This window comes from Anomaloglossus baeobatrachus (genome assembly GCF_048569485.1).
Source record: "Anomaloglossus baeobatrachus isolate aAnoBae1 chromosome 9 unlocalized genomic scaffold, aAnoBae1.hap1 SUPER_9_unloc_4, whole genome shotgun sequence".
NCBI classification, from domain to species: domain Eukaryota; kingdom Metazoa; phylum Chordata; class Amphibia; order Anura; family Aromobatidae; genus Anomaloglossus; species Anomaloglossus baeobatrachus.
Genome location: NW_027441822.1, coordinates 462,911 through 487,650, shown reverse-complemented (window position 1 = coordinate 487,650; position 24,740 = coordinate 462,911). Strand labels below are relative to the sequence as shown.

General features: G+C 44.8%; 1 protein-coding gene across 1 annotated transcript in view; it reads left to right on the top strand.

The window, feature by feature from the left end:
* Nucleotides 1-24,740, top strand: part of LOC142259785 (uncharacterized) — a 90,376-nt gene that overhangs the window by 29,680 nt on the left and 35,956 nt on the right. The window contains exons 2-4 of the mRNA XM_075331892.1: nucleotides 9,790-9,935; nucleotides 14,004-14,107; nucleotides 14,436-14,551. Of these exons, the coding sequence (XP_075188007.1) occupies nucleotides 9,790-9,935; nucleotides 14,004-14,107; nucleotides 14,436-14,551 (366 nt within the window). The remainder of the gene's footprint in view (nucleotides 1-9,789; nucleotides 9,936-14,003; nucleotides 14,108-14,435; nucleotides 14,552-24,740) is intronic.

Sequence of the window (24,740 nt, the reverse complement as noted above, 5' to 3'; positions counted from 1 at the left end):
TATCACACAGGAGAGGATTAGATACACAGCCCAACAGACAGTATCACACAGGAGAGGATTAGATACACAGCTCAGCAAACAGTATCACACAGGAGAGGATTAGATACACAGCTCAGCACACAGTATTACACAGGAGAGGATTAGATACACAGCTCAGCAGACTGTATCACACAGGCTAGGATTAGATACACAGCTCAGCAGACAGTATCACAGAGGAGAGGATTAGATACACAGCTCAGCAGACAGTATCACACAGGACAGGATTAGATACACAGCTCAGCAGACAGTATTACATAGGAGAGGATTAGATACACAGCTCAGCACACAGTATCACACAGGAGAGGATTAGATACACAGCTCAGCAGACAGTATCACACAGGAGAGGATTAGATACACAGCTCAGCAGACAGTATCACACAAGAGAGGATTAGATACACTGCTCAGCAGACAGTATCACACAGCAGAGGATTAGATACACTGCTCAGCAGACAGTATCACACAGGAGAGGATTAGATACACACCTCAGCAGACAGTATCACACAGGAGAGGCTTAGATACACAGCTCAGCAGACAGTATCACACAGGAGAGGATTAGATACACAGCCCAGCAGACAGTATCACACAGGATAGGATTACATACACAGCGCAGCACACAGTATCACACAGGAGAGGATTAGATACACAGCCCAGCAGACAGTATCACACAGGAGAGGATTAGATACACTGCTCAGCAGACAGTATCACACAGGAGAGGATTAGATACACAGCCCAACAGACAGTATCACACAGGAGAGGATTAGATACACAGCTCAGCAAACAGTATCACACAGGAGAGGATTAGATACACAGCTCAGCACACAGTATTACACAGGAGAGGATTAGATACACAGCTCAGCAGACTGTATCACACAGGCTAGGATTAGATACACAGCTCAGCAGACAGTATCACAGAGGAGAGGATTAGATACACAGCTCAGCAGACAGTATCACACAGGACAGGATTAGATACACAGCTCAGCAGACAGTATTACATAGGAGAGGATTAGATACACAGCTCAGCACACAGTATCACACAGGAGAGGATTAGATACACAGCTCAGCAGACAGTATCACACAGGAGAGGATTAGATACACAGCTCAGCACACAGTATCACACAGGATAGGATTAGATACACAGCTCAGCACACAGTATCACACAGGAGAGGATTAGATACACAGCTCAGCACACAGTATCACACAGGAGAGGATTAGATACACAGCTCAGCAGACAGTATCACACAGGAGAGGATTAGATACACAGCTCAGCAGACAGTATCACACAAGAGAGGATTAGATACACTGCTCAGCAGACAGTATCACACAGCAGAGGATTAGATACACTGCTCAGCAGACAGTATCACACAGGAGAGGATTAGATACACACCTCAGCAGACAGTATCACACAGGAGAGGCTTAGATACACAGCTCAGCAGACAGTATCACACAGGAGAGGATTAGATACACAGCCCAGCAGACAGTATCACACAGGATAGGATTACATACACAGCGCAGCACACAGTATCACACAGGAGAGGAATAGATACACAGCCCAGCAGACAGTATCACACAGGAGAGGATTAGATACACTGCTCAGCAGACAGTATCACACAGGAGAGGATTAGATACACAGCCCAACAGACAGTATCACACAGGAGAGGATTAGATACACAGCTCAGCAAACAGTATCACACAGGAGAGGATTAGATACACAGCTCAGCACACAGTATTACACAGGAGAGGATTAGATACACAGCTCAGCAGACAGTATCACACAGGAGAGGATTAGATACACAGCTCAGCAAACAGTATCACACAGGAGAGGATTAGATACACAGCTCAGCAGACAGTATCACACAGGAGAGGATTAGATACACAGCTCAGCAAACAGTATCACACAGGAGAGGATTAGATACACAGCTCAGCAGACAGCATCACACAGGAGAGGATTAGATACACTGCTCAGCAGACAGTATCACACAGGAGGATTAGATACACAGCTCAGCAGACCGTATCACACAGGAGAGGATTAGATACACAGCTCAGCAGACAGTATCACACAGGAGAGGATTAGATACACAGCTCAGCAGACAGTAACACAGGAGAGGATTAGATACACAGCTCAGCAGACAGTATCACACAGGAGAGGATTAGATACACTGCTCAGCAGACAGTGTCACACAGGAGAGGATTAGATACACTGCTCAGCAGACAGTATCACACAGGAGAGGATTAGATACACAGCTCAGCAGACAGTATCACACAGGAGAGGATTAGATACACTGCTCAGCAGACAGTGTCACACAGGAGAGGATTAGATACACTGCTCAGCAGACAGTATCACACAGGAGAGGATTAGATACACAGCTCAGCAGACAGTATTACACAGGAGAGGATTAGATATACAGCTCAGCAGACAGTATCACACAGGAGAGAATTAGATACACAGCTCAGCACACAGTATCACACAGGAGAGGATTAGATACACTGCTCAGCAGACAGTATCACACAGGAGAGGATTAGATACACAGCTCAGCAGACAGTATTACACAGGAGAGGATTAGATACACAGCTCAGCAGACAGCATTACACAGGAGAGGATTAGATATACAGCTCAGCAGACAGTATCACACAGGAGAGGATTAGATACACAGCTCAGCACACAGTATCACACAGGAGAGGATTAGATACACTGCTCAGCAGACAGAATCACACAGGAGAGGATTAGATACACAGCTCAGCAGACAGTATTACACAGGAGAGGATTAGATACACAGCTCAGCAGACAGTATCACACAGGACAGGATTAGATACAGAGCTCAGCAGACAGTATCACACAGGACAGGATTAGATACAGAGCTCAGCAGACAGTGTCACACAGGAGAGGATTAGATACACTGCTCAGCAGACAGAATCACACAGGAGAGGATTAGATACACAGCTCAGCAGACAGTATTACACAGGAGAGGATTAGATACACAGCTCAGCAGACAGTATCACACAGGACAGGATTAGATACAGAGCTCAGCAGACAGTATCACACAGGACAGGATTAGATACAGAGCTCAGAAGACAGTATCACACAGGACAGGATTAGATACAGAGCTCAGCAGACAGTATCACACAGGACAGGATTAGATGCACAGCTCAGCACACAGTATCACACAGGAGAGGATTAGATACACAGCTCAGCAGACAGTATCACACAGGAGAGGATTAGATACACAGCTCAGCAGACAGTATCACACAGGAGAGGATTAGATACACAGCTCAGCAGACAGTATCACACAGGAGAGGATTAGATACACAGCTCAGCAGACTGTATCACACAGGCTAGGATTAGATACACAGCTCAGCAGACAGTATCACACAGGAGAGGATTAGATACACAGCTCAGCAGACAGTATCACACAGGACAGGATTAGATACACAGCTCAGCAGACAGTATTACACAGGAGAGGATTAGATACACAGCTCAGCAGACAGTATCACACAGGAGTGGATTAGATACACAGCTCAGCAGACAGTATCACACAGGACAGGATTAGATACACAGCTCAGCAGACAGTATCACACAGGAGAGGATTAGATACACTGCTCAGCAGACAGTATCACACAGGAGAGGATTAGATACACTGCTCAGCAGACAGTATCACACAGGAGAGGATTAGATACACAGCTCAGCAGGCAGCATCACACAGGAGAGGATTAGATACACTGCTCAGCAGGCAGCATCACACAGGAGAGGATTAGATACACTGCTCAGCACACAGGAGAGGATTAGATACACTGCTCAGCAGACAGTATCACACAGGAGAGGATTAGATACACAGCTCAGCACACAGTATCACACAGGAGAGGATTAGATACACAGCTCAGCAGACAGTATTACACAGGAGAGGATTAGATACACAGCTCAGCAGGCAGCATCACACAGGAGAGGATTAGATACACTGCTCAGCAGACAGTATCACACAGGAGAGGATTAGATACACTGCTCAGCAGACAGTATCACACAGGAGAGGATTAGATACACAGCTCAGCAGACAGTATCACACAGGAGAGGATTAGATACACAGCTCAGCAGACAGTATTACACAGGAGAGGATTAGATACACAGCTCAGCAGACAGTATTACACAGGACAGGATTAGATACAGAGCTCAGCAGACAGTATCACACAGGACAGGATTAGATACAGAGCTCAGCAGACAGTATCACACAGGAGAGGATTAGATACACTGCTCAGCAGACAGAATCACACAGGAGAGGATTAGATACACAGCTCAGCAGACAGTATTACACAGGAGAGGATTAGATACACAGCTCAGCAGACAGTATCACACAGGACAGGATTAGATACAGAGCTCAGCAGACAGTATCACACAGGACAGGATTAGATACAGAGCTCAGCAGACAGTATCACACAGGACAGGATTAGATACAGAGCTCAGCAGACAATATCACACAGGACAGGATTAGATGCACAGCTCAGCACACAGTATCACACAGGAGAGGATTAGATACACAGCTCAGCAGACAGTATCACACAGGAGAGGATTAGATACACAGCTCAGCAGACAGTATCACACAGGAGAGGATTAGATACACAGCTCAGCAGACAGTATCACACAGGAGAGGATTAGATACACAGCTCAGCAGACTGTATCACACAGGCTAGGATTAGATACACAGCTCAGCAGACAGTATCACACAGGAGAGGATTAGATACACAGCTCAGCAGACAGTATCACACAGGACAGGATTAGATACACAGCTCAGCAGACAGTATTACACAGGAGAGGATTAGATACACAGCTCAGCAGACAGTATCACACAGGAGTGGATTAGATACACAGCTCAGCAGACTGTATCACACAGGCTAGGATTAGATACACAGCTCAGCAGACAGTATCACACAGGAGAGGATTAGATACACAGCTCAGCAGACAGTATCACACAGGACAGGATTAGATACACAGCTCAGCAGACAGTATTACATAGGAGAGGATTAGATACACAGCTCAGCACACAGTATCACACAGGAGAGGATTAGATACACAGCTCAGCAGACAGTATCACACAGGAGAGGATTAGATACACAGCTCAGCACACAGTATCACACAGGATAGGATTAGATACACAGCTCAGCACACAGTATCACACAGGAGAGGATTAGATACACAGCTCAGCACACAGTATCACACAGGAGAGGATTAGATACACAGCTCAGCAGACAGTATCACACAGGAGAGGATTAGATACACAGCTCAGCAGACAGTATCACACAAGAGAGGATTAGATACACTGCTCAGCAGACAGTATCACACAGCAGAGGATTAGATACACTGCTCAGCAGACAGTATCACACAGGAGAGGATTAGATACACACCTCAGCAGACAGTATCACACAGGAGAGGCTTAGATACACAGCTCAGCAGACAGTATCACACAGGAGAGTATTAGATACACAGCCCAGCAGACAGTATCACACAGGATAGGATTACATACACAGCGCAGCACACAGTATCACACAGGAGAGGATTAGATACACAGCCCAGCAGACAGTATCACACAGGAGAGGATTAGATACACTGCTCAGCAGACAGTATCACACAGGAGAGGATTAGATACACAGCCCAACAGACAGTATCACACAGGAGAGGATTAGATACACAGCTCAGCACACAGTATTACACAGGAGAGGATTAGATACACAGCTCAGCAGACAGTATCACACAGGAGAGGATTAGATACACAGCTCAGCAAACAGTATCACACAGGAGAGGATTAGATACACAGCTCAGCAGACAGTATCACACAGGAGAGGATTAGATACACAGCTCAGCAAACAGTATCACACAGGAGAGGATTAGATACACAGCTCAGCAGACAGCATCACACAGGAGAGGATTAGATACACTGCTCAGCAGACAGTATCACACAGGATTAGATACACAGCTCAGCAGACCGTATCACACAGGAGAGGATTAGATACACAGCTCAGCAGACAGTATCACACAGGAGAGGATTAGATACACAGCTCAGCAGACAGTAACACAGGAGAGGATTAGATACACAGCTCAGCAGACAGTATCACACAGGAGAGGATTAGATACACTGCTCAGCAGACAGTAACACAGGAGAGGATTAGATACACAGCTCAGCAGACAGTATCACACAGGAGAGGATTAGATACACTGCTCAGCAGACAGTGTCACACAGGAGAGGATTAGATACACTGCTCAGCAGACAGTATCACACAGGAGAGGATTAGATACACAGCTCAGCAGACAGTATTACACAGGAGAGGATTAGATATACAGCTCAGCAGACAGTATCACACAGGAGAGAATTAGATACACAGCTCAGCACACAGTATCACACAGGAGAGGATTAGATACACTGCTCAGCAGACAGTATCACACAGGAGAGGATTAGATACACAGCTCAGCAGACAGTATTACACAGGAGAGGATTAGATACACAGCTCAGCAGACAGCATTACACAGGAGAGGATTAGATATACAGCTCAGCAGACAGTATCACACAGGAGAGGATTAGATACACAGCTCAGCACACAGTATCACACAGGAGAGGATTAGATACACTGCTCAGCAGACAGAATCACACAGGAGAGGATTAGATACACAGCTCAGCAGACAGTATTACACAGGAGAGGATTAGATACACAGCTCAGCAGACAGTATCACACAGGACAGGATTAGATACAGAGCTCAGCAGACAGTATCACACAGGACAGGATTAGATACAGAGCTCAGCAGACAGTATCACACAGGAGAGGATTAGATACACTGCTCAGCAGACAGAATCACACAGGAGAGGATTAGATACACAGCTCAGCAGACAGTATTACACAGGAGAGGATTAGATACACAGCTCAGCAGACAGTATCACACAGGACAGGATTAGATACAGAGCTCAGCAGACAGTATCACACAGGACAGGATTAGATACAGAGCTCAGCAGACAGTATCACACAGGACAGGATTAGATACAGAGCTCAGCAGACAGTATCACACAGGACAGGATTAGATGCACAGCTCAGCACACAGTATCACACAGGAGAGGATTAGATACACAGCTCAGCAGACAGTATCACACAGGAGAGGATTAGATACACAGCTCAGCAGACAGTATCACACAGGAGAGGATTAGATACACAGCTCAGCAGACAGTATCACACAGGAGAGGATTAGATACACAGCTCAGCAGACTGTATCACACAGGCTAGGATTAGATACACAGCTCAGCAGACAGTATCACACAGGAGAGGATTAGATACACAGCTCAGCAGACAGTATCACACAGGACAGGATTAGATACACAGCTCAGCAGACAGTATTACACAGGAGAGGATTAGATACACAGCTCAGCAGACAGTATCACACAGGAGTGGATTAGATACACAGCTCAGCAGACAGTATCACACAGGACAGGATTAGATACACAGCTCAGCAGACAGTATCACACAGGAGAGGATTAGATACACTGCTCAGCAGACAGTATCACACAGGAGAGGATTAGATACACTGCTCAGCAGACAGTATCACACAGGAGAGGATTAGATACACAGCTCAGCAGGCAGCATCACACAGGAGAGGATTAGATACACTGCTCAGCAGGCAGCATCACACAGGAGAGGATTAGATACACTGCTCAGCACACAGGAGAGGATTAGATACACTGCTCAGCAGACAGTATCACACAGGAGAGGATTAGATACACAGCTCAGCACACAGTATCACACAGGAGAGGATTAGATACACAGCTCAGCAGACAGTATTACACAGGAGAGGATTAGATACACAGCTCAGCAGGCAGCATCACACAGGAGAGGATTAGATACACTGCTCAGCAGACAGTATCACACAGGAGAGGATTAGATACACTGCTCAGCAGACAGTATCACACAGGAGAGGATTAGATACACAGCTCAGCAGACAGTATCACACAGGAGAGGATTAGATACACAGCTCAGCAGACAGTATTACACAGGAGAGGATTAGATACACAGCTCAGCAGACAGTATTACACAGGACAGGATTAGATACAGAGCTCAGCAGACAGTATCACACAGGACAGGATTAGATACAGAGCTCAGCAGACAGTATCACACAGGACAGGATTAGATACAGAGCTCAGCAGACAGTATCACACAGGACAGGATTAGATGTACAGCTCAGCACACAGTATCACACAGGAGAGGATTAGATACACAGCTCAGCAGACAGTATCACACAGGAGAGGATTAGATACACAGCTCAGCAGACAGTATCACACAGGAGAGGATTAGATACACAGCTCAGCAGACAGTATCACACAGGAGAGGATTAGATACACAGCTCAGCAGACTATCACACAGGCTAGGATTAGATACACAGCTCAGCAGACAGTATCACACAGGAGAGGATTAGATACACGGCTCAGCAGACAGTATCACACAGGACAGGATTAGATACACAGCTCAGCAGACAGTATTACACAGGAGAGGATTAGATACACAGCTCAGCAGACAGTATCACACAGGAGTGGATTAGATACACAGCTCAGCAGACAGTATCACACAGGAGAGGATTAGATACACTGCTCAGCAGACAGTATCACACAGGAGAGGATTAGATACACTGCTCAGCAGACAGTATCACACAGGAGAGGATTAGATACACAGCTCAGCAGGCAGCATCACACAGGAGAGGATTAGATACACAGCTCAGCAGGCAGCATCACACAGGAGAGGATTAGATACACTGCTCAGCAGACAGTATCACACAGGAGAGGATTAGATACACTGCTCAGCAGACAGTATCACACAGGAGAGGATTAGATACACAGCTCAGCAGACAGTATCACACAGGAGAGGATTAGACACAGCTCAGCAGACAGTATCACACAGGAGAGGATTAGATACACAGCCAAGCAGACAGTATCACACAGGAGAGGATTAGATATACAGCTCAGAAGACTATATCACACAGGAGAGGATTAGATACACAGCTCAGCAGACTATCACACAGGCTAGGATTAGATACACAGCTCAGCAGACAGTATCACACAGGAGAGGATTAGATACACGGCTCAGCAGACAGTATCACACAGGACAGGATTAGATACACAGCTCAGCAGACAGTATTACACAGGAGAGGATTAGATACACAGCTCAGCAGACAGTATCACACAGGAGTGGATTAGATACACAGCTCAGCAGACAGTATCACACAGGACAGGATTAGATACACAGCTCAGCAGACAGTATCACACAGAAGAGGATTAGATACACTGCTCAGCAGACAGTATCACACAGGAGAGGATTAGATACACTGCTCAGCAGACAGTATCCCACAGGAGAGGATTAGATACACAGCTCAGCAGGCAGCATCACACAGGAGAGGATTAGATACACAGCTCAGCAGGCAGCATCACACAGGAGAGGATTAGATACACTGCTCAGCAGACAGTATCACACAGGAGAGGATTAGATACACTGCTCAGCAGACAGTATCACACAGGAGAGGATTAGATACACAGCTCAGCAGACAGTATCACACAGGAGAGGATTAGACACAGCTCAGCAGACAGTATCACACAGGAGAGGATTAGATACACAGCCCAGCAGACAGTATCACACAGGAGAGGATTAGATACACAGCTCAGAAGACTATATCACACAGGAGAGGATTAGATACACAGCTGATACATGTATTTGTACATCAGTTTTCACGCTTCTTCTCAGGTTCCTCCACCACAAACATGGCGCCTTCTGTGGATGAGACTCTGGAGGACGTGAATCAGCGTCTGGATCGGCTGCTCCTGAGAGTGATGGACGACCTGGAAGATCTGAAGGAGAAGAGACAATGTCTGAACGGTGTCATAGAGGAGGTGAGTGATGAGTGCTTGTCTCATACACGGATATACAGCTACACCGGTGGTGTTATATCTCATTTCCCAGTGTCTGACGGTATTATACATGATATCTCAGTGTCTGGCGGTATTATGTGTATATCTGGCAGTATTATACATGATATCTCAGTGTCTGGCGATATTATTTGAATATCTGGCAGTATTATGCGTTATATCTCAGTGTCTGGCGGTATTATGCGTTATATCTCAGTGTCTGGCGGTATTATACATGATATCTCAGTGTCTGATGGTATTATGTGTATATCTGGCGGTATTATGCGTTATATCTCAGTGTCTGGCGGTATTATGTGTATATGTGGCTTTATTATACATGATATCTCAGTGTCTGATGGTATTATGTGTATATCTGGCGGTATTATACATGATATCTCAGTGTCTGGTGGCATTATGTGTATATCTGGCGGTATTATACATGATATCTCAGTGTCTGGTGGTATGTGTATATATGGCGGTATTATACATGATATCACAGTGTCTGGTGGTATTATGTGTATATGTGGCTTTATTATACATGATATCTCAGTGTCTGATGGTATTATGTGTATATCTGGCGGTATTATACATGATATCTCAGTGTCTGGTGGCATTATGTGTATATCTGGCGGTATTATACATGATATCTCAGTGTCTGGTGGTATGTGTATATATGGCGGTATTATACATGATATCACAGTGTCTGGTGGTATTATGTGTATATCTGGCGGTATTATACATGATATCTCAGTGTGTGGTGGTATTATGTGTATATATGGCGGTATTATACATGATATCTCAGTGTCTGATGGTATTATGTGTATATCTGGCGGTATTATACATGATATCTCAGTGTCTGGTGGCATTATGTGTATATCTGGCGGTATTATACATGATATCTCAGTGTCTGGTGGTATGTGTATATCTGGCGGTATTATACATGACATCACAGTGTCTGGTGGTATTATGTGTATATCTGGCGGTATTATACATGATATCTCAGTGTGTGGTGGTATTATGTGTATATGTGGCGGTATTATACATGATATCTCAGTGTCTGGTGGTATTATGTGTATATCTGGCGGTATTATACATGATATCTCAGTGTCTGGTGGTATTATGTGTATATCTGGCGGTATTATACATGATATCTCAGTATCTGGTGGTATTATGTGTATATGTGGCGGTATTATACATGATATTTCAGTGTCTGGTGGTATTATGTGTATATCTGGCGGTATTATACATGATATCTCAGTATCTGGTGGTATCTTTATGTGGCGGTATTATACATGATATCTCAGTGTCTGGTGGTATTATGTGTATATGTGGCGGTATTATACATGATATCTCAGTGTCTGGTGCTATTATGTGTATATGTGGCGGTATTATACATGATATCTCAGTGTCTGGTGCTATTATGTGTATATGTGGCGGTATTATACATGATATCTCAGTGTCTGGTGCTATTATGTGTATATGTGGCGGTATTATACATGATATCTCAGTGTCTGGTGGTATTATGTGTATATCTGGTGGTATTATACATGATATCTCAGTGTCTGATGGTATTATGTGTATATTTGGCGGTATTATACATGATGTCTCAGTGTCTGGTGGCATTATGTGTATATGTGGCGGTGTTATACATGATATCTCAGTGTCTGGTGGTATTATGTGTATATGTGGCGGTATTATACATGATATCTCAGTGTCTGGTGGTATGTGTATATGTGGCGGTATTATACATGATATCACAGTGTCTGGTATTATGTGTATATCTGGCGGTATTATACATGATATCTCAGTGTCTGGTGGTATTATGTGTATATCTGGCGGTATTATACATGATATCTTAGTGTCTGGTGGTATTATGTGTATATCTGGCGGTATTATACATGATATCTCAGTGTCTGGTATTATGTGTATATCTGGCGGTATTATACATGATATCTCAGTGTCTGGTATTATGTGTATATCTGGCGGTATTATACATGATATCTCAGTGTCTGGTATTATGTGTATATCTCGCGGTATTATACATGATATCTCAGTGTCTGGTGGTATTTTGTGTATATGTGGCGGTATTATACATGATATCACAGTGTCTGGTGCTATTATGTGTATATCTCGTGGTATTATACATGATATCTCAGTGTCTGGCGGTATTATGTGTATTTCTGGTGGTATTCTACATGATATCTCAGGGTCTGGCGGTATTATGTGTATATCTAGAAGTATTATATATAACATCTCACTGTCTGGTTGTATCATATCTCAGTGTCTGGCTGTGTTATGTGTATACAGTTAGGTCCAGAAATCTTTGGCCAGTGACACAATTTTGGCGAGTTGGGCTCTGCATGCCACCACATTGGATGTGAAATGAAACCTCTACAACAGAATTCAAGTGCAGATTGTAACGTTTAATTTGAAGGTTTGAACAAAAATATCTGATAGAAATTGTAGGAATTGTCACATTTCTTTACAAACACTCCACATTTTAGGAGGTCAAAAGTAATTGGACAAATAAACCAAACCCAAACAAAATATTTTTATTTTCAATATTTTGTGGCGAATCCTTTGGAGGCAATCACTGCCTTAAGTCTGGAACCCATGGACATCACCAAACGCTGGGTTTCCTCCTTCTTAATGCTTTGCCAGGCCTTTACAGCCGCAGCCTTCAGGTCTTGCTTGTTTGTGGGTCTTTCCGTCTTAAGTCTGGATTTGAGCAAGTGAAATGCATGCTCAATTGGGTTAAGATCTGGTGATTGACTTGGCCATTGCAGAATGTTCCACTTTTTTGCATTCATGAACTCCTGGGTAGCTTTGGCTGTATGCTTGGGGTCATTGTCCATCTGTACTATGAAGCGCCGTCCGATCAACTTTGCGGCATTTGGCTGAATCTGGGCTGAAAGTATATCCCGGTACACTTCAGAATTCATCCGGCTACTCTTGTCTGCTGTTATGTCATCAATAAACACAAGTGACCCAGCGCCATTGAAAGCCATGCATGCCCATGCCATCACGTTGCCTCCACCATGTTTTACAGAGGATGTGGTGTGCCTTGGATCATGTGCCGTTCCCTTTCTTCTCCACACTTTTTTCTTCCCATCATTCTGGTACAGGTTGATCTTGGTCTCATCTGTCCATAGAATACTTTTCCAGAACTGAGCTGGCTTCATGAGGTGTTTTTCAGCAAATGTAACTCTGGCCTGTCTATTTTTGGAATTGATGAATGGTTTGCATCTAGATGTGAACCCTTTGTATTTACTTTCATGGAGTCTTCTCTTTACTGGTGACTTAGAGACAGATACACCTACTTCACTGAGAGTGTTCTGGACTTCAGTTGATGTTGTGAACGGGTTCTTCTTCACCAAAGAAAGTATGCGGCGATCATCCACCACTGTTGTCATCCGTGGACGCCCAGGCCTTTTTGAGTTCCCAAGCTCAGCAGTCAATTCCTTTTTTCTCAGAATGTACCCGACTGTTGATTTTGCTACTCCAAGCATGTCTGCTATCTCTCGGATGGATTTTTTCTTTTTTTTCAGCCTCAAGATGTTCTGCTTCACCTCAATTGAGAGTTCCTTAGACCGCATGTTGTCTGGTCACAGCAACAGCTTCCAAATGCAAAACCACACACCTGTAATCAACCCCAGACCTTTTAACTACTTCATTGATTACAGGTTAACGAGGGAGATGCCTTCAGAGTTAATTGCAGCCCTTAGAGTCCCTTGTCCAATTACTTTTGGTCCCTTGAAAAAGAGGAGGCTATGCATTACAGAGCTATGATTCCTAAACCCTTTCTCCGATTTGGATGTGAAAACTCTCATATTGCAGCTGGGAGTGTGCACTTTCAGCCGGTATTATATATAGAATTGTATTTCTGAACATGTTTTTGTAAACAGCTAAAATAACAAAACTTGTGTCACTGTCCAAATATTTCTGGACCTAACTGTATGTGGTAGTATTATACATATCTGTGTGTGACGGTATTATGTGTATATCTGGCGGTATTATTACAGATATAATCGGTATTATATGTGTCGTTCTCAGGGATGGCTCTGCCTTTCTCAGTCGCGGTATTCTATGGGGAACAAGTCCGTGTCCTCGCTGCAGGATACGCCAGAGATGACGCCTTCCTCGTTTGTCCAGGACAGGTGAGGGCGGTATTTTATTTCTTCCATATATCCTTTATTTTTCTGTATTTTCTGCTCTGTATGGTCACAGCAGAAATATCCCACCATGAAATCATGCGGTCACACTGACACTGGTTCATGAAGCTGATGAAGCGGGTGGTCTGCGGGGTCCGCAGCGTCCTGCACCTGTGTGTAGGGATAACTATGGCCATATAGCATTGCTCCTCATCTGTAGCACCGCAGCCTCGGACGTCTGTATCATCAACCATTGTGTGACTACAGCTCCCAGCATGTCCTGACAATCATACACTGCCGCAGTCATTCCGCCATCTTTCTCCTCCATGTGCAGCGCTGCGGACGATGGGGGGACCACATTCACTGCAGAACGCGTTCAGCCGGAGACGCAGGACAAAGTGACGGAGCAGAAGCTCCCGGAGGTGGAGGATATTGGGGCCGCAGATCACGGTGAGACCATATGTGGAGGAGGACCCATCTTAGGAGGCTGCAGTGACCTCTAGGAGTTTGCTCCTGGGTAGGAGGAGTGGGGGGTCACACACAATGGAGGTATTAGTGTAGCATGTATCCACCTCTACAAAATGGTGTCCGACTAGGGTATTAGTGTAGCATGTGTCCTCCTCTACAAAATGCTGCACTAATACCCTAGTGGGACACCATTTTGTAGAGGTGGACACATGCTATACTAATACCCTAGTCGGACACTATTTTGTAGAGGTGGACGCATGCTATACTAATACCCTAGTCGGACACCATTTTGTAGAGGTGGACGCATGCTATACTAATACCCTAGTCGGACACCATTTTGTAGAGGTGGACAAATGCTATACTAATACCCTAGTCGGACACCATTTTGTAGAGGTGGACACATGCTACACTAATACCCTAGTCGGACACCATTTTGTAGAGGTGGACACATGCTACACTAATACCCTAGTCGGACGCCATTTTGTAGAGGTGGACACATGCTATACTAATACCCTAGTCGGACACCATTTTGTAGAGGTGGACGCATGCTACACTAATACCCTAGTCGGACACCATTTTGTAGAGGTGGACACATGCTACACTAATACCCTAGTCGGACACTATTTTGTAGAGGTGGACACATGCTATACTAATACCCTAGTCGGACACTATTTTGTAGAGGTGGACACATGCTATACTAATACCCTAGTCGGACACCATTTTGTAGAGGTGGACACATGCTACACTAATACCCTAGTCGGACACCATTTTGTAGAGGTGGACACATGCTACACTAATACCCTAGTCGGACACCATTTTGTAGAGGTGGACACATGCTATACTAATACCCTAGTCGGACACCATTTTGTAGAGGTGGACACATGCTACACTAATACCCTAGTCGGACACTATTTTGTAGAGGTGGAGACATGCTACACTAATACCCTAGTCGGACACCATTTTGTAGAGGTGGACACATGCTACACTAATACCCTAGTCGGACACCATTTTGTAGAGGTGGACACATGCTACACTAATACCCTAGTGGGACACCATTTTGTAGAGGTGGACACATGCTACACTAATACCCTAGTCGGACACCATTTTGTAGAGGTGGACACATGCTATACTAATACCCTAGTGGGACACCATTTTGTAGAGGTGGACACATGCCATACTAATACCCTAGTCGGACGCCATTTTGTAGAGGTGGACACATGCTACACTAATACCCTAGTCGGACGCCATTTTGTAGAGGTGGACACATGCTACACTAATACCCTAGTCGGACACCATTTTGTAGAGGTGGAGACATGCTACACTAATACCCTAGTCGGACACCATTTTGTAGAGGTGGAGACATGCTACACTAATACCCTAGTCGGACACCATTTTGTAGAGGTGGACACATGCTACACTAATACCCTAGTCGGACACCATTTTGTAGAGGTGGACACATGTTATACTAATACCCTAGTCGGACACCATTTTGTAGAGGTGGACACATGCTATACTAATATCCTAGTCGGACACCATTTTGTAGAGGTGGACACATGCTACACTAATACCCTAGTCGGACACCATTTTGTAGGGGTGGACACATGCTACACTAATACCCTAGTCGGACACTATTTTGTAGAGGTGGACACATGCTACACTAATACCCTAGTCGGACACCATTTTGTAGAGGTGGACACATGCTACACTAATACCCTAGTCGGACACTATTTTGTAGAGGTGGACACATGCTACACTAATACCCTAGTCGGACACTATTTTGTAGAGGTGGACACATGCTACACTAATACCCTAGTGGGACACCATTTTGTAGAGGTGGACACATGCTACACTAATACCCTAGTCGGACACCATTTTGTAGAGGTGGACACATGCTATACTAATACCCTAGTGGGACACCATTTTGTAGAGGTGGACACATGCTATACTAATACCCTAGTCGGACGCCATTTTGTAGAGGTGGACACATGCTACACTAATACCCTAGTCGGACGCCATTTTGTAGAGGTGGACACATGCTACACTAATACCCTAGTCGGACACCATTTTGTAGAGGTGGAGACATGCTACACTAATACCCTAGTCGGACACCATTTTGTAGAGGTGGAGACATGCTACACTAATACCCTAGTCGGACACCATTTTGTAGAGGTGGACACATGCTACACTAATACCCTAGTCGGACACCATTTTGTAGAGGTGGACACATGTTAAACTAATACCCTAGTCGGACACCATTTTGTAGAGGTGGACACATGCTATACTAATATCCTAGTCGGACACCATTTTGTAGAGGTGGACACATGCTACACTAATACCCTAGTCGGACACCATTTTGTAGGGGTGGACACATGCTACACTAATACCCTAGTCGGACACTATTTTGTAGAGGTGGACACATGCTACACTAATACCCTAGTCGGACACCATTTTGTAGAGGTGGACACATGCTACACTAATACCCTAGTCGGACACTATTTTGTAGAGGTGGACACATGCTACACTAATACCCTAGTCGGACACTATTTTGTAGAGGTGGACACATGCTACACTAATACCCTAGTCGGACACTATTTTGTAGAGGTGGAGACATGCTACACTAATACCCTAGTCGGACACCATTTTGTAGAGGTGGAGACATGCTATACTAATATCCTAGTCGGACACCATTTTGTAGAGGTGGACACATGCTACACTAATACCCTAGTCGGACACCATTTTGTAGAGGTGGACACATGCTACACTAATACCCTAGTCGGACACCATTTTGTAGAGGTGGACACATGCTACACTAATACCCTAGTCGGACACCATTTTGTAGAGGTGGAGACATGCTACACTAATACCCTAGTCGGACACCATTTTGTAGAGGTGGACACATGCTATACTAATACCCTAGTCGGACACTATTTTGTAGAGGTGGACACATGCTACACTAATACCCTAGTCGGACACTATTTTGTAGAGGTGGAGACATGCTACACTAATACCCTAGTCGGACACCATTTTGTAGAGGTGGAGACATGCTACACTAATACCCTAGTCGGACACTATTTTGTAGAGGTGGAGACATGCTACACTAATACCCTAGTCGGACACTATTTTGTAGAGGTGGACGCATGCTATACTAATACCCTAGTCGGACACCATTTTGTAGAGGTGGACGCATGCTATACTAATACCCTAGTCGGACACCATTTTGTAGAGGTGGACGCATGCTACACTAATACCCTAGTCGGACACCATTTTGTAGAGGTGGACGCATGCTACACTAATACCCTAGTCGGACACCATTTTGTAGAGGTGGACGCATGCTACACTAATACCCTAGTCGGACACCATTTTGTAGAGGTGGACACATGCTATACTAATACCCTAGTCGGACACCATTTTGTAGAGGTGGACGCATGCTACACTAATACCCTAGTCGGACACTATTTTGTAGAGGTGGACACATGCTACACTAATACCCTAGTCGGACACCATTTTGTAGAGGTGGACACATGCTACACTAATACCCTAGTCGGACACCATTTTGTAGAGGTGGAGACATGCTACACTAATACCCTAGTCGGACACTATTTTGTAGAGGTGGACACATGCTACACTAATACCCTAGTCGGACACTATTTTGTAGAGGTGGACACATGCTACACTAATACCCTAGTCGGACACCATTTTGTAGAGGTGGACACATGCTACACTAATACCCTAGTCGGACACCATTTTGTAGAGGTGGACACATGTTATACTAATACCCTAGTCGGACACCATTTTGTAGAGGTGGACGCATGCTACACTAATACCCTAGTCGGACACCATTTTGTAGAGGTGGACGCATGCTACACTAATACCCTAGTCGGACACCATTTTGTAGAGGTGGACACATGCTATACTAATATCCTAGTCGGACACCATTTTGTAGAGGTGGACACATGTTATACTAATACCCTAGTCGGACACCATTTTGTAGAGGTGGACACATGCTACACTAATACCCTAGTCGGACACCATTTTGTAGAGATGGACACATGCTACACTAATATCCTAGTCGGACACCATTTTGTAGAGGTGGACACATGCTACACTAATACCCTAGTCGGACACCATTTTGTAGAGGTGGAGACATGCTACACTAATACCCTAGTCGGACACTATTTTGTAGAGGTGGACACATGCTACACTAATACCCTAGTCGGACACCATTTTGTAGAGGTGGACACATGCTATACTAATACCCTAGTCGGACACCATTTTGTAGAGGTGGACGCATGCTACACTAATACCCTAGTCGGACACCATTTTGTAGAGGTGGACGCATGCTACACTAATACCCTAGTCGGACACCATTTTGTAGAGGTGGACGCATGCTACAGTAATACCCTAGTTGGACACCATTTTGTAGAGGTGGACACATGCTACACTAATACCCTAGTTGGACACCATTTTGTAGAGGTGGACACATGCTACACTAATACCCTAGTCGGACACCATTTTGTAGAGGTGGACACATGCTACACTAATACCCTAGTCGGACACCATTTTGTAGAGGTGGACACATGCTACACTAATACCCTAGTCGGACACCATTTTGTAGAGGTGGACGCATGTTATACTAATACCCTAGTCGGACACCATTTTGTAGAGGTGGACGCATGCTACACTAATACCCTAGTCGGACACCATTTTGTAGAGGTGGAGACATGCTACACTAATACCCTAGTCGGACACCATTTTGTAGAGGTGGAGACATGCTACACTAATACCCTAGTCGGACACCATTTTGTAGAGGTGGAGACATGCTACACTAATACCCTAGTCGGACACTATTTTGTAGAGGTGGACACATGCTATACTAATACCCTAGTTGGACACCATTTTGTAGAGGTGGACACATGCTACACTAATACCCTAGTCGGACACCATTTTGTAGAGGTGGACACATGCTACACTAATACCGTAGTCGGACACCATTTTGTAGAGGTGGACGCATGTTATACTAATACCCTAGTCGGACACCATTTTGTAGAGGTGGACGCATGCTACACTAATACCCTAGTCGGACACCATTTTGTAGAGGTGGAGACATGCTACACTAATACCCTAGTCGGACACTATTTTGTAGAGGTGGACACATGCTACACTAATACCCTAGTCGGACACCATTTTGTAGAGGTGGAGACATGCTACACTAATATCCTAGTCGGACACCATTTTGTAGAGGTGGACACATGCTACACTAATACCCTAGTCGGACACCATTTTGTAGAGGTGGACACATGCTACACTAATACCCTAGTCGGACACTATTTTGTAGAGGTGGACGCATGCTACACTAATACCCTAGTTGGACACCATTTTGTAGAGGTGGACGCATGCTACACTAATACCCTAGTCGGACACCATTTTGTAGAGGTGGACACATGCTACACTAATACCCTAGTCGGACACCATTTTGTAGAGATGGACACATGCTACACTAATATCCTAGTCGGACACCATTTTGTAGAGGTGGACACATGCTACACTAATACCCTAGTCGGACACCATTTTGTAGAGATGGACACATGCTACACTAATATCCTAGTCGGACACCATTTTGTAGAGGTGGACACATGCTACACTAATACCCTAGTCGGACACCATTTTGTAGAGGTGGACACATGCTACACTAATATCCTAGTCGGACACCATTTTGTAGAGGTGGACGCATGTTATACTAATACCCTAGTCGGACACCATTTTGTAGAGGTGGACGCATGCTACACTAATACCCTAGTCGGACACCATTTTGTAGAGGTGGACACATGCTATACTAATACCCTAGTCGGACACCATTTTGTAGAGGTGGACACATGCTACACTAATACCCTAGTCGGACACCATTTTGTAGAGGTGGACGCATGCTACACTAATACCCTAGTCGGACACCATTTTGTAGAGGTGGACGCATGCTACACTAATACCCTAGTCGGACACCATTTTGTAGAGGTGGACGCATGCTACACTAATACCCTAGTCGGACACCATTTTGTAGAGGTGGACGCATGCTATACTAATACCCTAGTCGGACACCATTTTGTAGAGGTGGACGCATGCTATACTAATACCCTAGTCGGACACCATTTTGTAGAGGTGGACACATGTTATACTAATACCCTAGTCGGACACAATTTTGTAGAGGTGGACACATGCTACACTAATACCCTAGTCGGACACCATTTTGTAGAGGTGGACACATGCTACACTAATACCCTAGTTGGACACCATTTTGTAGAGGTGGACACATGCTACACTAATACCCTAGTTGGACACCATTTTGTAGAAGTGGACACATGCTATACTAATACCCTAGTCGGACACCATTTTGTAGAGGTGGACACATGTTATACTAATACCCTAGTTGGACACCATTTTGTAGAGGTGGACACATGCTATACTAATACCCTAGTTGGACACCATTTTGTAGAGGAGGACACATGCTACACTAATACCCTAGTCGGACACCATTTTGTAGAGGTGGACACATGCTACACTAATACCCTAGTCGGACACCATTTTGTAGAGGTGGACACATGCTATACTAATACCCTAGTTGGACACCATTTTGTAGAGGTGGACACATGCTACACTAATACCCTAGTCGGACACCATTTTGTAGAGGTGGACACATGCTACACTAATACCCTAGTCGGACACCATTTTGTAGAGGTGGACACATGCTACACTAATACCCTAGTCGGACACCATTTTGTAGAGGTGGACACATGCTACACTAATACCCTAGTCGGACACCATTTTGTAGAGGTGGACACATGCTACACTAATACCCTAGTCGGACACCCTTTTGTAGAGATGGACACATGCTACACTAATACCCTAGTCGGACACCATTTTGTAGAGGTGGACACATGCTACACTAATACCCTAGTCGGACACCATTTTGTAGAGATGGACACATGCTACACTAATATCCTAGTCGGACACCATTTTGTAGAGGTGGACACATGCTACACTAATACCCTAGTCGGACACCATTTTGTAGAGGTGGACACATGCTATACTAATATCCTAGTCGGACACCATTTTGTAGAGGTGGACACATGTTATACTAATACCCTAGTCGGACACCATTTTGTAGAGGTGGACACATGCTACACTAATACCCTAGTCGGACACCATTTTGTAGAGGTGGACACATGCTATACTAATATCCTAGTCGGACACCATTTTGTAGAGGTGGACACATGTTATACTAATACCCTAGTCGGACACCATTTTGTAGAGGTGGACACATGCTACACTAATACCCTAGTCGGACACCATTTTGTAGAGGTGGACACATGTTATACTAATACCCTAGTCGGACACCATTTTGTAGAGGTGGACACATGCTACACTAATACCCTAGTCGGACACCATTTTGTAGAGGTGGACACATGCTACACTAATACCCTAGTCGGACACCATTTTGTAGAGGTGGAGACATGCTACACTAATACCCTAGTCGGACACTATTTTGTAGAGGTGGACACATGCTACACTAATACCCTAGTCGGACACCATTTTGTAGAGGTGGACACATGCTATACTAATATCCTAGTCGGACACCATTTTGTAGAGGTGGACACATGCTATACTAATATCCTAGTCGGACACCATTTTGTAGAGGTGGACACATGCTACACTAATACCCTAGTCGGACACCATTTTGTAGAGGTGGACACATGCTATACTAATACCCTAGTCGGACACCATTTTGTAGAGGTGGACACATGTTATACTAATACCCTAGTCGGACACCATTTTGTAGAGGTGGACACATGCTACACTAATACCCTAGTCGGACACCATTTTGTAGAGGTGGACGCATGCTACACTAAAACCCTAGTCGGACACCATTTTGTAGAGGTGGACACATGCTATACTAATACCCTAGTCGGACACCATTTTGTAGAGGTGGACACATGTTATACTAATACCCTAGTCGGACACCATTTTGTAGAGGTGGACGCATGCTACACTAATACCCTAGTCGGACACCATTTTGTAGAGGTGGACGCATGCTACACTAATACCCTAGTCGGACACCATTTTGTAGAGGTGGACACATGCTACACTAATACCCTAGTCGGACACCATTTTGTAGAGGTGGACACATGCTACACTAATACCCTAGTTGGACACCATTTTGTAGAGGTGGACACATGCTACACTAATACCCTAGTCGGACACCATTTTGTAGAGGTGGACACATGCTATATTAATACCCTAGTCGGACACCATTTTGTAGAGGTGGACACATGCTACACTAATATCCTAGTCGGACACCATTTTGTAGAGGTGGACACATGCTACACTAATACCCTAGTCGGACACCATTTTGTAGATATGGACACATGCTACACTAATATCCTAGTCGGACACCATTTTGTAGAGGTGGACACATGCTACACTAATACCCTAGTCGGACACCATTTTGTAGAGGTGGACACATGCTACACTAATACCCTAGTTGGACACCATTTTGTAGAGGTGGACGCATGCTACACTAATACCCTAGTCGGACACCATTTTGTAGAGGTGGACACATGCTACACTAATACCCTAGTCGGACACCATTTTGTAGAGGTGGACGCATGCTACACTAATACCCTAGTTGGACACCATTTTGTAGAGGTGGACACATGCTACACTAATATCCTAGTCAGACACCATTTTGTAGAGGTGGACGCATGCTATACTAATACCCTAGTCGGACACCATTTTGTAGAGGTGGACGCATGCTACACTAATACCCTAGTCGGACACCATTTTGTAGAGGTGGACACATGTTATACTAATACCCTAGTCGGACACCATTTTGTAGAGGTGGACGCATGCTACACTAATACCCTAGTCGGACTCCATTTTGTAGAGGTGGACACATGCTACACTAATACCCTAGTCGGACACCATTTTGTAGAGGTGGACACATGCTACACTAATACCCTAGTTGGACACCATTTTGTAGAGGTGGACACATGCTATACTAATACCCTAGTCGGACACCATTTTGTAGAGGTGGACACATGCTACACTAATACCCTAGTCGGACACCATTTTGTAGAGGTGGACACATGCTACACTAATACCCTAGTCGGACACCATTTTGTAGAGGTGGACGCATGCTACACTAATACCCTAGTCGGACACCATTTTGTAGAGGTGGACGCATGCTACACTAATACCCTAGTCGGACACCATTTTGTAGAGGTGGACGCATGCTACACTAATACCCTAGTCGGACACCATTTTGTAGAGGTGGACGCATGCTACACTAATACCCTAGTCGGACACCATTTTGTAGAGGTGGACGCATGCTACACTAATACCCTAGTCGGACACCATTTTGTAGAGGTGGACGCATGCTACACTAATACCCTAGTCGGACACCATTTTGTAGGGGTGGACACATGCTACACTAATACCCTAGTCGGACACCATTTTGTAGAGGTGGAGACATGCTACACTAATACCCTAGTCGGACACCATTTTGTAGAGGTGGACACATGCTACACTAATACCCTAGTCGGACACCATTTTGTAGAGGTGGACACATGCTATACTAATACCCTAGTCGGACACCATTTTGTAGAGGTGGAGACATGCTATACTAATACCCTAGTCGGACACCATTTTGTAGAGGTGGACACATGCTACACTAATACCCTAGTCGGACACCATTTTGTAGAGGTGGACGCATGCTACACTAATACCCTAGTCGGACTCCATTTTGTAGAGGTGGACACATGCTACACTAATACCCTAGTCGGACACCATTTTGTAGAGGTGGACACATGCTACACTAATACCCTAGTCGGACACCATTTTGTAGAGGTGGACACATGCTATACTAATACCCTAGTCGGACACCATTTTGTAGAGGTGGACACATGCTACACTAATACCCTAGTCGGACACCATTTTGTAGAGGTGGACACATGCTATACTAATACCCTAGTCGGACACCATTTTGTAAAGGTGGAGACATGCTATACTAATACCCTAGTCGGACACCATTTTGTAGAGGTGGACACATGCTACACTAATACCCTAGTCGGACACCATTTTGTAGAGGTGGAGACATGCTATACTAATACCCTAGTCGGAC